Raw genomic sequence first — 15071 nt, forward strand, 5'->3', positions numbered from 1 at the left:
GGGAAGGGCAGTGATAGTAAGGGACCGGCATACACTCAGGGAAGGGCAGTGATAGTAAGGGACCGGCATACACTCAGGGAAGGGCAGTGATAGTAAGGGACCGGCATACACTCAGGGAAGGGCAGTGATAGTAAGGGACCGGCATACACTCAGGGAAGGGCAGTGATAGTAAGGGACCGGCATACACTCAGGGAAGGGCAGTGATAGTAAGGGACCGGCATACACTCAGGGAAGGGCAGTGATAGTAAGGGACCAGCATATACACTCAGGGAAGGGCAGTGATGGTAAGGGACCGGCATACACTCAGGGAAGGGCAGTGATAGTAAGGGACCAGCATACACTCAGGGAAGGGCAGTGCAGGGATCCGGAGTTATTGAGCTGCAGTACCGGCACTGACCACAGTCAGCTGTGGAGCAGCGCTCTGAGCCTCTGATATGACAAGGGATGGATCCTGGATGACCCCAGACGTGGCCGCTCATTTCTACCTCCTCATATTGTCCCGTCCAGAAGGTCCTGTGCTCCTTACATTATCACTTCTCCCTCTTCATATTGACTGCGATGTATAATTAATATTTTGGTGATGTCGCCCTCCATGTTCTATAAAACCCATTTATTTCCGTCCTCCAAGCTCCCGACACTAAGTAGACACCTGAGGCGCGAGGTTCACGGGTTCAGCATCGATTCTGCCTGATCTATGAGATTAAGTGGAGAGCAATGAGCTGCAATCTAGAACCAATTCATATTGGGGGGGGGGGGGGGTGCACTCTACATGATCTCCGTTGTGCTTTCTTAAAGGGATGACACTTATAGGAGAACTTTAAGTAAGCATCAAGGAATGATGACTGTTCCTCAGTAGACTAGCAGGGAGCACTCCCAGATTCTGTGCTACCTTTGTGATTACTCTAGAACCCTTTGGGATGGAACAATCTAATTACTAATGAAAGTAGCAGATGATGTTCTGGATGTGTCTAGAGTCTAAAGTGATAAAAGATTTCCCCAAGTCACAGAAAGACTCCAAAAACTGGTTTCTGGGCCATAAAGTCTTGACCAGGAGTCAAGAATGACCTGGGTCTTGACGCTTGAGTCATAGAACACATGAGGTTCTCCTACATCTCCAAATACTTGTTGTTGGGATTGTTGGTTGATGTTCTGGACTCTCAGGGTTCAGGTTGGGGGTCATGGATCTTGATCTCTTGTTTAGCAGGCTTGAAAAGTTGAGATTCAAGGTCTCTTGAATTCAGGACCAAATCCGTGATTCAGGTTCTTCATCTAAAGGTTTCCATTTCTGGTGCTCAAGGTCCTGATTCTAAATCTCGGAGTTCTGATCTGCAAGAATCTAGGTCTTAACCAGCGATGATCAAGGATCTGACCAGCTGTGGACGAGCTCCTGTCCTCTAGGTCCTGGTCAGCAGAGTTTGAGCTCTTTAGATCCAGAGCGGCAGTGATTTAGATCATGAGATCTTGGTCAGAAGTGATGTAGGACCTGACCGGCTGTGATGTGGCTTTCCTCCAGCCATGATCCAGCGCTCCAGGTCCTGAGCAGAAGGACTGGCTGTACTAATGCCTAAGCCCCCAACTTCAAATACCACCCGTCCCACAACCCAAAAGAGGACACAAGACACCGTTTTGGAAGAAAAAAGATGGGGGTCGGCCACAGCTTTATTGCTTAACAGAAATAAAATCACCGACCTGTGGGGGGAACCCGGACCCTTTACCCAAATTTTTCACCTTGCATGCCGGGCCCCGCCTCCGCGGGGGCATGTCCTAGTTGGTCTGTCAGGTGATTTGGGCTAAAACCGAGAGGGTCAAAATTCCACCACAGGCCAAGCTGTGACTACCAACAAACACCAACGAATTAAAATAACAATAACCAAATAAACATAACTTGTAATACAAAATACAAAAATACAAAAACTAGGGAGGGTGGGCGGGTGTCTCTTGAGCGCGGAGCAGTCCAAAGAGGAAGGGCTAGCTCCGCGCTCAAGCTTTAATATCCCACAGGCCACTGCCACCCAGTGGCCAAATTGGGCTACCAATCAGTGGCCCGGGTTAAAGGGCAGCAGGAGGGGCCGTACTCCTGATGTAAGGAGCACAGCCAGTCCTGCAGCCCCCCGGCTTAAACAGCCTGCGGGCTGAGCAGACTGGCTGTACTAATGCCTAAGCCCCCAACTTCAAATACCACCCGTCCCACAACCCAAAAGAGGACACAAGACACCGTTTTGGAAGAAAAAAGATGGGGGTCGGCCACAGCTTTATTGCTTAACAGAAATAAAATCACCGACCTGTGGGGGGAACCCGGACCCTTTACCCAAATTTTTCACCTTGCATGCCGGGCCCCGCCTCCGCGGGGGCATGTCCTAGTTGGTCTGTCAGGTGATTTGGGCTAAAACCGAGAGGGTCAAAATTCCACCACAGGCCACTAGGAGAACAGTGTACCCCTACACTGTGCTCCGACCCCCACACCACAGGAATAGGGCCCTCTCAATGTCATCTTGGAGACCCGATAGAAAAATATCAAGGCCGATCTCATTGAAATGGACACCATCTTACCTCATAACATTGTCCCCTTCTAACTGCCTGTGACAAATGACGACACCGCATCTGGACCGCACCAAACGGGCAACCCGCATGTGTAACATGCGTAGCGCCCCCTCAATGGAATCGGGAGCACGGGCACCATTCCAGATAACTCTGGGCACAACTTCAGACCATACTACAACTAAGTCCGAGAAGAAAACCGAGAAGCGCTCAATGTCCGATTTTATCACAGAAAACAACACAGCTGTGTAGAGCGCATATCATTTCCTTCGGCATGTAATCACCAGAACCGTGGGACCCGGGGAGGACCTGCTGATCTCCACCACCTCCAGCAGGACTTGAAGCCATTTCAGGCCTTTAACTCCCCTCGATGACAAATCCGCGTTGCTAAAGCCCAAGTTCAGCCCTCCTGGGCGCACCGCTGCCCTTCTCGCCGCCCAAAATATATGAATGTGGTTGGTGTGACCAACCACACCGTCAGTTGACTGCCACCTAAAAGAAACAAAGAATTAATCCAAAAACAAATTAGGACGAAACATACCGTTTGAAAACAGACCGACTTCCACCTGCCAAGCCGCATAATATCTCCGTCGGAGAGCCCCGCCGCATCTGCTGTTGTCGCCGCGCCAAGACGGAAAGAAATGGGACCCGTATTCCGACGCTGGGACACCCACCGCCGCTAGCGCCTTCCGGAAAAGCGAAATAGACTGAATTTTGTGAGGGGGGGGCTTCCCAGACTACCCACCGAAAGCGAACACCCGTTGCCATATATGTCAGTTTCAGACTACCGGACATGCACTTTAACAAAAACCCCCACTAGCAGAAATGTTTCCTTCACCCAAGCTAGCCGGAGCGCGGCCCTATGCGGCAACCAACTCACTGACCCGCAGGCGCAAAAGAAAGCCAGCACATAACTGCATCGCAACAACAACGCCTCAAATGGAGAAAAGCATATATCCGCGGCCGCCATGCACAATCGCTGCAGCAACGCAAACGAAACCGGCCGACGAGTATCCTTGCTGACCGGCTCTTTCTCCCACCTCCCTTGGCAGCAATTTTACCCGTAAATCCTTTGTGTCTCATTTGCCCATAATAGCCCCAGAGCCAGCCTTATTGACCAACATTACCGCCTAGTCCAAGGAGAAATAAGAAAAACCGCCACCTCCTCCCTGGGGATGCCGTCATTGACCGAGTCACCTGCTGGGTAAGAAAGATGGTGAATTAACCTGAATTTTCCCGACTCTGTTTTCGGGACCAAACCCAACGGAGACACCCGTAGGTTCTCAAATGGTGGTGTCGAAAAAGGGGGCCAGACCTTCTGCCCATTTCTGCCTCTTTTAACAAATTCTCAAGCACCAACTGCTCATTATCCCTAACCGATTTCAAATTATCTGACAACTGTAAAAACCCGTGCTCGGCACAAACAGAATAACAAAACCATGCGTGAAACCATCAAGCAACACCTTCTCCTCCTGCCTCAGATGGTAGCTGTCTAGCCACAGACGCATCCTTTGCACCAGCACCGGCGTCCTCCCCCTTGCCACCAACAGTCGGTTTTGAGGGGGGTCTTTGGCGCTTGAAGCATCTGAGGGCAGAATGCTCTCCTCCACAAATGGAACATTCATGTTTGAATTTACAGGATGCAAAGAAGCGACAGTGGCCTTCATTGAAAAGCCAGCAGGATCCCGGACGTTTGGAAGCCGCCCCAGACTCAGAGCCCGAGACGGCACCCGAAAGAAAGGGGGCCTGAGGCTTCTGTGACATCATAAATTGTATCCACACATCAGTCGCCTTAGTCGCCCAACCCACCTCCGGTCTGTCGGCTAACCGGCGTCTAAACTCCTCATCATATCTCCACCAGGCTGAGCCTCCGTGTAGCTTCTGGGCAGTATAAATAGTATCCAAGTATACAAAAAGATCTTGTGCACATCCAGGCTTCTGCCGAACTATAATACTTGCCATCACCGCAAAGGCCTGTAGCCAGTTGCCGAAAGTCCTAGCCACCTTCGGCTTCTTATCCTCACCCTTCACCAAAATTCTCTCCTTATCCACCGTCAGCTGTTCAGGCGAAATCAATGTCCAGATGTCAACGTATTCAAATTTAACAATTTTCTCCCTAAGGTCAGCTGCAACCCGTGTGCCCAACGGGGCTACACCACAAAAATAAGAATCTCTGAACAAAACACCAGCTGACCCCAACGCTTCAGGCGGCAACATCGTCACCCCTGGAGATACACCTGCAGCACTAGCCTCCATCTTTGTCAAAACCGCTCTTAGTGCACCAACAACATCATCACCTGCAACCGAAGCTTTACGCCATGCATTATCACAAGGTAACTCACCGGTCGTAGCAGGGACCTGGGACCCCGGAACAGGAGGAGGCGCCACAGTAGTGCTGGGCTGCGCAGCCAGAGGAGCCGTGGGAGGTACCCTCGCGTCTTCCACCCCATGAGGAGAAGAAATGCGCTGCCATCTCCTTGACCGCCTGTCTCGGGAGCGGGTGTAACCACCACTGGACGAGGACGAAGAGCGCCTGGAATATGTCCGGCCCCAGCTGGTTCCACCAGAACACCTGCTGTCTCTACCATGAGACCTAGACCGCCGTCTGCTTGCATAGGATGAGCGGGAAAAAGAACGAGCCGAGCGGGATCGGTGCCTACACCGTACCTCCGGACTGCACGCATGTGACCCAGCCCTCGAGCGACCCCTGCGCTGCGGGAATACCGTGCAGCTGCGGGCGACGCTGGAGCGGCTACAACTCCTATCATAACGGGCCCGCGAATCACCGGCCACAGAAACTGCGTACCGGCGATTCGCAGGTTCACAACTAAACTCCCTATCGCCCGCCCCAGCGGCATCCGACAGGGGGGGGGGAAGTGGCGGGGGAGGGGGCGGGGTGAATGTGTGTGAGGAGGGCAGTGTGCTGTTTGGTGCAGGCGGCTGCGCCGTCACTATCACTTGTGAGGGTTGGGGGGACTCCTGAAACTGGGCAGATGGCACCACATTAGAAGAGCTGGCCCCCAGCCCAAACCCTCTAGCTAATCTGCCAGGCTGTTTGGGCGGAGGACCAGCAGGGGGAGCATCTGCAACCTGCACTGTGCTCGCAGGCACAGCCAGGTTGTCCGGATGAGGGGATGTAGGAGCAGACGTGCTCCACATCCCCTCCCCGCACGGGGCGATCACCTCCGCCGCTGGCCGACTGCCAGCCGCAGCGGAGGCGCGACCCTTTGATTTAGCAGAGCGCAGCGTGCGCTCTGCTGCCGGCGGCACCGAGGCAGGGGTCAGCGACGGACCCCGCACTCGGCTCCGCTTCTTTATGGGGGATGGGCTAAGCCTGCACGGCGCACGACTGCGCCGTGCAGGACGGGCACCTAACTGAGGGGGAATCGGAGCAGCTGACACGGGAGCAGAGGGATCCGGCTGGACCAACAAGGGGGTCAGCCAGCCGGAGCCCTCTCTCCTCAACTTCTCCTCCAGCAAAGCTAGCAAAGCAGGGTCCGCCATACTTGCGGGGCCAATGTCTCTTGAGCGCGGAGCAGTCCAAAGAGGAAGGGCTAGCTCCGCGCTCAAGCTTTAATATCCCACAGGCCACTGCCACCCAGTGGCCAAATTGGGCTACCAATCAGTGGCCCGGGTTAAAGGGCAGCAGGAGGGGCCGTACTCCTGATGTAAGGAGCACAGCCAGTCCTGCAGCCCCCCGGCTTAAACAGCCTGCGGGCTGAGCAGGAGTATAGTCTCTAGGTTCTGACCCGCACTGATCTCGGTCTCTAGGTTCTGACCCGCACTGATCTCGGTCTCTAGGTTCTGACCCGCACTGATCTCGGTCTCTAGGTTCTGACCCGCACTGATCTCGGTCTCTAGGTTCTGACCCGCACTGATCTCGGTCTCTAGGTTCTGACCCGCACTGATCTCGGTCTCTAGGTTCTGACCCGCACTGATCTCGGTCTCTAGGTTCTGACCCGCACTGATCTCGGTCTCTAGGTTCTGACCCGCACTGATCTCGGTCTCTAGGTTCTGACCCGCACTGATCTCGGTCTCTAGGTTCTGACCCGCACTGATCTCGGTCTCTAGGTTCTGACCCGCACTGATCTCGGTCTCTAGGTTCTGCCCCGCACTGATCTCGGTCTCTAGGTTCTGCCCCGCACTGATCTCGGTCTCTAGGTTCTGCCCCGCACTGATCTCGGTCTCTAGGTTCTGACCCGCACTGATCTCGGTCTCTAGGTTCTGACCCGCACTGATCTCGGTCTCTAGGTTCTGACCCGCACTGATCTCGGTCTCTAGGTTCTGACCCGCACTGATCTCGGTCTCTAGGTTCTGACCCGCACTGATCTCGGTCTCTAGGTTCTGACCCGCACTGATCTCGGTCTCTAGGTTCTGACCCGCACTGATCTCGGTCTCTAGGTTCTGACCCGCACTGATCTCGGTCTCTAGGTTCTGACCCGCACTGATCTCGGTCTCTAGGTTCTGACCCGCACTGATCTCGGTCTCTAGGTTCTGACCCGCACTGATCTCGGTCTCTAGGTTCTGACCCGCACTGATCTCGGTCTCTAGGTTCTGACCCGCACTGATCTCGGTCTCTAGGTTCTGACCCGCACTGATCTCGGTCTCTAGGTTCTGACCCGCACTGATCTCGGTCTCTAGGTTCTGACCCGCACTGATCTCGGTCTCTAGGTTCTGACCCGCACTGATCTCGGTCTCTAGGTTCTGACCCGCACTGATCTCGGTCTCTAGGTTCTGACCCGCACTGATCTCGGTCTCTAGGTTCTGACCCGCACTGATCTCGGTCTCTAGGTTCTGACCCGCACTGATCTCGGTCTCTAGGTTCTGACCCGCACTGATCTCGGTCTCTAGGTTCTGACCCGCACTGATCTCGGTCTCTAGGTTCTGACCCGCACTGATCTCGGTCTCTAGGTTCTGACCCGCACTGATCTCGGTCTCTAGGTTCTGACCCGCACTGATCTCGGTCTCTAGGTTCTGACCCGCACTGATCTCGGTCTCTAGGTTCTGACCCGCACTGATCTCGGTCTCTAGGTTCTGACCCGCACTGATCTCGGTCTCTAGGTTCTGACCCGCACTGATCTCGGTCTCTAGGTTCTGACCCGCACTGATCTCGGTCTCTAGGTTCTGACCCGCACTGATCTCGGTCTCTAGGTTCTGACCCGCACTGATCTCGGTCTCTAGGTTCTGACCCGCACTGATCTCGGTCTCTAGGTTCTGACCCGCACTGATCTCGGTCTCTAGGTTCTGACCCGCACTGATCTCGGTCTCTAGGTTCTGACCCGCACTGATCTCGGTCTCTAGGTTCTGACCCGCACTGATCTCGGTCTCTAGGTTCTGACCCGCACTGATCTCGGTCTCTAGGTTCTGACCCGCACTGATCTCGGTCTCTAGGTTCTGACCCGCACTGATCTCGGTCTCTAGGTTCTGACCCGCACTGATCTCGGTCTCTAGGTTCTGACCCGCACTGATCTCGGTCTCTAGGTTCTGACCCGCACTGATCTCGGTCTCTAGGTTCTGACCCGCACTGATCTCGGTCTCTAGGTTCTGACCCGCACTGATCTCGGTCTCTAGGTTCTGCCCCGCACTGATCTCGGTCTCTAGGTTCTGACCCGCACTGATCTCGGTCTCTAGGTTCTGACCCGCACTGATCTCGGTCTCTAGGTTCTGACCCGCACTGATCTCGGTCTCTAGTTTCTGACCCGCACTGATCTCGGTCTCTAGGTTCTGACCCGCACTGATCTCGGTCTCTAGGTTCTGACCCGCACTGATCTCGGTCTCTAGGTTCTGACCCGCACTGATCTCGGTCTCTAGGTTCTGACCCGCACTGATCTCGGTCTCTAGGTTCTGACCCGCACTGATCTCGGTCTCTAGGTTCTGACCCGCACTGATCTCGGTCTCTAGGTTCTGACCCGCACTGATCTCGGTCTCTAGGTTCTGACCCGCACTGATCTCGGTCTCTAGGTTCTAGATCTACACCCCGGGGAGAGGAGACTGTATCCCCCCCTGTACAATCTATTACTCTCTGTTATCAGCCATTACATCCCGGGGAGAGGAGACTGTACAGGGGGGATACAATCTATTACTCTCTGTTATCAGCCATTACACCCCGGGGAGAGGAGACTGTACAGGGGGGGGGATACAATCTATTACTCTCTGTTATCAGCCATTACACCCCGGGGAGAGGAGACTGTACAGGGTGGTACAATCTATTACTCTCTGTTATCAGCCATTACACCCCGGGGAGAGGAGACTGTACAGGGGGGATACAATCTATTACTCTCTGTTATCAGCCATTACATCCCGGGGAGAGGAGACTGTACAGGGGGGATACAATCTATTACTCTCTGTTATCAGCCATTACATCCCGGGGAGAGGAGACTGTACAGGGGGGGATACAATCTATTACTCTCTGTTATCAGCCATTACACCCCGGGGAGAGGAGACTGTACAGGGGGGATACAATCTATTACTCTCTGTTATCAGCCATTACATCCCGGGGAGAGGAGACTGTACAGGGGGGGGGATACAATCTATTACTCTCTGTTATCAGCCATTACATCCCGGGGAGAGGAGACTGTACAGGGGGGGATACAATCTATTACTCTCTGTTATCAGCCATTACACCCCGGGGAGAGGAGACTGTACAGGGAGGATACAATCTATTACTCTCTGTTATCAGCCATTACATCCCGGGGAGAGGAGACTGTACAGGGGAGGATACAATCTATTACTCTCTGTTATCAGCCATTACATCCCGGGGAGAGGAGACTGTACAGGGGGGGATACAATCTATTACTCTCTGTTATCAGCCATTACATCCCGGGGAGAGGAGACTGTACAGGGGGATACAATCTATTACTCTCTGTTATCAGCCATTACACCCCGGGGAGAGGAGACTGTACAGGGGGGGGGATACAATCTATTACTCTCTGTTATCAGCCATTACACCCCGGGGAGAGGAGACTGTACAGGGGGGGGATACAATCTATTACTCTCTGTTATCAGCCATTACACCCCGGGGAGAGGAGACTGTACAGGGGGGGGGATACAATCTATTACTCTCTGTTATCAGCCATTACATCCCGGGGAGAGGAGACTGTACAGGGGAGGATACAATCTATTACTCTCTGTTATCAGCCATTACATCCCGGGGAGAGGAGACTGTACAGGGGAGGATACAATCTATTACTCTCTGTTATCAGCCATTACATCCCGGGGAGAGGAGACTGTACAGGGGGGGATACAATCTATTACTCTCTGTTATCAGCCATTACATCCCGGGGAGAGGAGACTGTACAGGGGGGATACAATCTATTACTCTCTGTTATCAGCCATTACACCCCGGGGAGAGGAGACTGTACAGGGGGGGATATAATCCGTCTCCTCTTCCTCATTATCTATATATTGAGAGCCTCCTGTATTGCTCCTATGAGATGACATGGTGTTGGGGCTCAGTATTGTGTATTATGGATGGATCCGGCGCTGGTCACATGTAGAGGCCTCTGTGTATTTCGGGTCCATCCTCCACTTTCCTGATGAATGATTTGTATGAATGTAGGATTATTACATCCGATATGTAACTAAAAACATAAAAAGAAATTGTTGGTGTAATAGACATAGGAGCCACTAGGGGGCAGCACTGGGACATAAATCGCTCCACTGCATTAAGAAACAAAAAAATTACGACTGCTCAAATAATAAACACGTACTAACCCGGAGCCGGACTGGCCCCTTTAACACCGCATACCCCAAATATAAATAACCACACAGAAACCATTGCTTAACCATTCTCAATTGTGGGGTGACTCGGGGTCGGCCACAGCTTTATTGAAACCGTTGATAATTTAACCATTTCTTTGTTTGAATATATAGACACTTTTAACCATTCCACTTTACATAACACCAGATAACACCCTGTATGCCTGCCATATGTAAGGGCATGTAGGGCAGTGTTACCCCTAAAAAACCGCCCGCTGTGACAAAAAATACACGAAAACGATATAAAAAGGGAGGGTGGGAGGGAAAACCGATGAAAAAGAGGCTGAGTCTCTGCTACTCAGAGTATTTGAGCATGTGCTCACCTCCTGTACCGCCCACATTACTAGCCACGCCCCCAGCACATCCCTCTGATGAATAAAGATGAGAGGGTAGAGCAACCTCCAATTAAAGGGGCCACACACTTTTTTTTTTATTGTATTCGGACTGCTAGCCACCTTTGAGCAGTCATTAGCCCAACGGCTATGCGCCTAGGGGCTATCAAGACTGCTCAAATAATAAACACGTACTAACCCGGAGCCGGACTGGCCCCTTTAATACCGCATACCCCAAATATAAATAACCACACAGAAACCATTGCTTAACCATTCTCAATAGTGGGTTGACTCGGGGTCGGCCACAGCTTTATTGAAACCATTGATAATTTAACCATTTCTTTGTTTGAATATATAGACACTTAACCATTCCACTTTACATAACACCAGATAACACCCTGTATGCCTGCCATATGTAAGGGCATGTAGGGCAGTGTTACCCCTAAAAAACCGCCACGGAGGAGGTCATGTATCCATAACTACATGACCCTCCGACCCCCAGCCAACCAAAAACCACACCATATCCATATCCGTCCAAAGATGGACGCCAACAGGTAACAGCAAACCATCACTGGTGCCCACCGGCTGATGTGATACCACTTTTCCTCTGGCGCAAACAAATTGCGACACCGAGGTATTGTCACATCCACTATTGCTGCATCGCTAGCCCCGTACCATACAGCCCTTATGATTATGTCCTACCACGCCAACTCCGGGTAGCAGAAGAAAGACGGGAATCGCTCCAGGTCGGACTGGATTAGTGTAATCTGTCACCTAAGGTGAATGTAGCAGATGACGACGCACCTTAAATGACGACTACTGAATAATGGCCGATTATCGTAAGCAAGCAGTGCAGGACCCGGAGATCTCACCCACAGATGTTGGTACCATAGAAGCCCAAAGTTCCACCACCCAGACGGATATTCACGCGCTGATCTGCCCAATAGTCACACAAGTGTCCTAGCAATCACATGCTGGAGTGAAAACCTGAAAAAGAGAATGCATTAGCAAAGAAGCAAAATTAAAGTATAACCTGCAAAACAATTAGAATGCCAGCACCTTATCCATCCCACCCCTGAAACTAAGAGACCTTACACACTAGCTGTAAGTGCAGCGCCAATTTTAAGAGAGTGAACTATATTCCTTAGAAGGAGTCCAAATTCACTAAAACCCTTCATAAAACAGCAGCAAATTGTAAACAACTCGCAGGAAACTGATTTGCAGGAGCAAAACCCACGCACACAAACTTTGAAATACAAGGAAACCTCAATTACATGACAAGTCTCACCCCAAAAAATGCCATGAGGCCAGCCCAATACCCTTATCAAGTTATTTGACACAATGACATCTACATAAAGCCAGAGCCAGGAACAGGCATCAGCCCCTACAACACATCTGTCGGCTATGATCAACAAAAACAGCTCTAAAAACCTCAATGGCGCTAATGATCCAAACCCTTCAATGCAGGGAGATTATACCCATTGCGGACATGGAGCCCCTACTAGCAAAAAACCCACCCATCGTCATAACCTGACATACTGAAACCAGAAGGCCCAAGACTGACCACGCTGCTAAAGCGACTCGCACAGCCAGGACAACAAGACAGCGCAAGGCATTGTAACTGCTTCCCCCTCTCTTATGCAAAATACCGTCCCCAAAATAAATTTTCAATACGACTAAAATAGGATTCAGCCGAAGAGGGGACAAGCTAAAGACAGTGAAGGAAAGGAAAGAAAATAAGCAGGTAACTTCAATGAGGAGAGTCACAAGGACCAACAGAAAATTATGAGACTAACCAGTAACCAGAGAAGAGGACCCCTATCCCACCAGATCCACACCAAAAATATACTAAAACCACTTAACAATGAAATGAAGCCGCCCACTGGTAAACACGATCTAATAAGACATCATCCAGCTGGCGACCCAATTATTGGACACTTCAGGAACAGATAATAAGTATAAGACAGATTCAGCGTCCGATTTGCCATAAGGGCCCCAGACTCGCCTTGTAAACCCCCTCAACACTCACAAGGGAGACATAAGATACCAATACCAGATCCTTCATAATGCTTTTAGGACCCGCACCGTTGAGGGTTTGTGGCTCAACCTGAACTGCTCTACAAATCCTGAGAGCAACCTTCAAAAATTATGAAAAACTGAGAAATACACAAGGAACAAATGAGTCTAAGAGAAACCTGCCCTATGTATGAATTACTCTGCTTTTTTGGGTACCCCACTCTGAGGGCAGGAAGGGGCAGCCACAGGACAAGGACACTGGATGGTGCAATTATTGCCCCAACAGTTGGACTATACACGCCAGACTTACAGGCACCATAAATTAGACAGTGGCCGCTGTACAGCATGGAGCAGACCTCCGCACTGCCCCCTGAGAAACCCCAAGGTGGAAAAGCAAAAGGAAGATGCCCAACTAAGGGCATAGTGGTAATCGTGGCACAAAGCCACACATCAGTAACCTCATAATACAGAATAATTTACTTCAATTATGTGATCTCATTAATGAATGGCTGGTCCATTGTACCAGTGCTGCCACCTCCTGTGTCCTACTGCTCATAGATTGTAAGCTCTTGTGATTATTGTACCAGCCCCATCATGATCTGCATTACCCCTTCTCCTCATAGACTAAGTTCTTGGGGGGCAAGCCCTCACTCATTGTATTACGTGGCTACGATATGTCACTGTTATGTCTTATTTTATTTGTAAGGCTGCTAAATGAAGGGTAGAAAATACAATCTATGAAGTGTATTAGAAAGACTGTAAGCTCTTGTGCGCAGGGTCCTTATTCCTATTGGTCCTTCTGACCCTGCAACGTGTTATTTTGTCCGCATAGGTAGGTAACGATCTGTAAGACGCTGTGGAATATGATAATGCGCTCTATAAATACGTATTATTAAGAACTTGTATATAGGCGCCATGAGTTATACAGCGCTATGGAATATGATGGAACATATAACTACAGATTTATTATTAGTACTATTGTCCTAACCAACACCAGGACTTTCACCTCCTCCAAATCACATCTCAGCCAGTCACATCCCCGTGGGAAGGGGAGAAACTGATCAGGACATTTTCCGTGTAATATCGCAACCAAAATCTGGTAAAACTTGAATATAATTATGGCCATAATTTTGGGTGTTTTGATTTAATTAATGACACTGCACTCAGAATGGCGCCGCTTGTAAGCAATCACCAAATCCACAGACAACAAGGACCAAATGTCCAAGTGCTGGTTCTGTAGGATCTAGACCTGGTGTCATCAGGCAGGTGAGCGCTGAGAGGAGAAACATCACAGAAATAAGTATCACTAACGCTAGGACTGCTAGGGGTGATAATAGATGTGACCATAATATATGTGACGCTTCAGCAAACTACCTCTGTTTTGAAAGCGTTCGCCCAAATGCCATCCCCAAAGGTGAACTACAAGACACAAAATTGCAGATTAAGACAAAGACCCCCAATCCTGCAGCAGAGGAACTCACCCACAGGTGCAGGAGCTACTGGTGCTCTGATCACAGCCGTGTGCACCACGAGAGGCGCTGGAGGTATCAGAACGCATGACGACCTAGAGGAGACGCTGCAAGATCGGCGTCTATGGAGGCTGAGGGAATGACAGCGGGACGGAGCACTGCCATCGGATTTTAAAGACCTAGATATGGAAGAGCTGCGCCAATCCCCAGACTGGCATCGCCAGTAGGAGTGGGTTGCAGTGCACTTCCAGGAAAACGCGGGAGGATATAACCGAGTCCCAGGTCATGGGATTGTAAAGACCTGGCGACCTGGATGTGGAAGAGCTGCGCCAATCCCCAGACTGGCATAGCCAGTAGGAGTGGGTTGCAGTACACATCCTAAAATCGTATATAACAGAGCCCCACATCACCAGTTAGCATGGTGCACCCTGGGATGGAGGAAGTTGGGGAGCATAAGCTGCCCATAGAAAAAAGGGGGGGGGAGCAGGTCTTCATCAGGGACCTCAAATTCTATAGGGTATGATGGGGGGGGGGGGGGTGTTACTCATAGCTGTGGCAGGGGGCTAGAGACTCCTAACAGCAGCAGAAGCCCCTGCCCTGGGGCACCACATGTGAGGGAAGGATCCAGCAGCCAGAGTAGGGAGCTGGGGATTCATAACTGCAGCTAAGCCTCTACCCTGCAGCACTGCAAGGGTTAAATATGCTGCTAGAAGCAGAGGGCAGTGAGGGTGGGGGAGGGACAGTGTGCTGCTCAGGGCACTAAGTGAAGGTGCCAGGGCAGGAGATTTACTATAGATAAGCCCTGGCAGGACTATGGGGACCATGTGGTGGGTGCATGTACAGGAGTACAAGCAGCTGCTGGGGATGCACTGGTGCCAGAGGCGGCACTCGGAGCCCTCTCTGTGGGCACCCAGGCCATCACCCCAGCATGAAGTTCACCAGACAGGACTCAAAGAAT

General features: G+C 51.3%; 2 protein-coding genes across 2 annotated transcripts in view; one reads left to right on the plus strand and one right to left on the minus strand.

Moving 5' to 3' along the window:
• LOC140074694 (galanin receptor 2b-like) overlaps positions 1–15071 on the plus strand; it is an 84389-nt gene that overhangs the window by 56616 nt on the left and 12702 nt on the right. The window lies entirely within an intron of this gene.
• On the minus strand, positions 1593–6215 carry LOC140074692 (uncharacterized). Its single transcript, XM_072119775.1, has 2 exons — positions 4881–6215; positions 1593–3030 (listed from the first exon to the last, which is right to left on the minus strand). Exons 1-2 carry the CDS (start codon positions 6040–6042, stop codon positions 2939–2941), a joined length of 1254 nt encoding a protein of 417 aa, XP_071975876.1. The 5' UTR covers positions 6043–6215; the 3' UTR covers positions 1593–2938.

Source organism: Engystomops pustulosus, chromosome 8, assembly GCF_040894005.1.
Source record: "Engystomops pustulosus chromosome 8, aEngPut4.maternal, whole genome shotgun sequence".
In the NCBI taxonomy this organism is placed as follows: domain Eukaryota; kingdom Metazoa; phylum Chordata; class Amphibia; order Anura; family Leptodactylidae; genus Engystomops; species Engystomops pustulosus.

Coding starts and splice junctions, on each gene's coding strand:
- LOC140074692 (XM_072119775.1), bottom strand. CDS start 6,042: ATGGCGGACCCTGCTTTGCTAGCTTTGCTGGAGGAGAAGTTGAGGAGA. Junction 3,031..4,880: donor CCAGGTCCCTGCTACGACCG/GTGAGTTACCTT, acceptor TGTTTCTTTTAG/GTGGCAGTCAACTGACGGTG.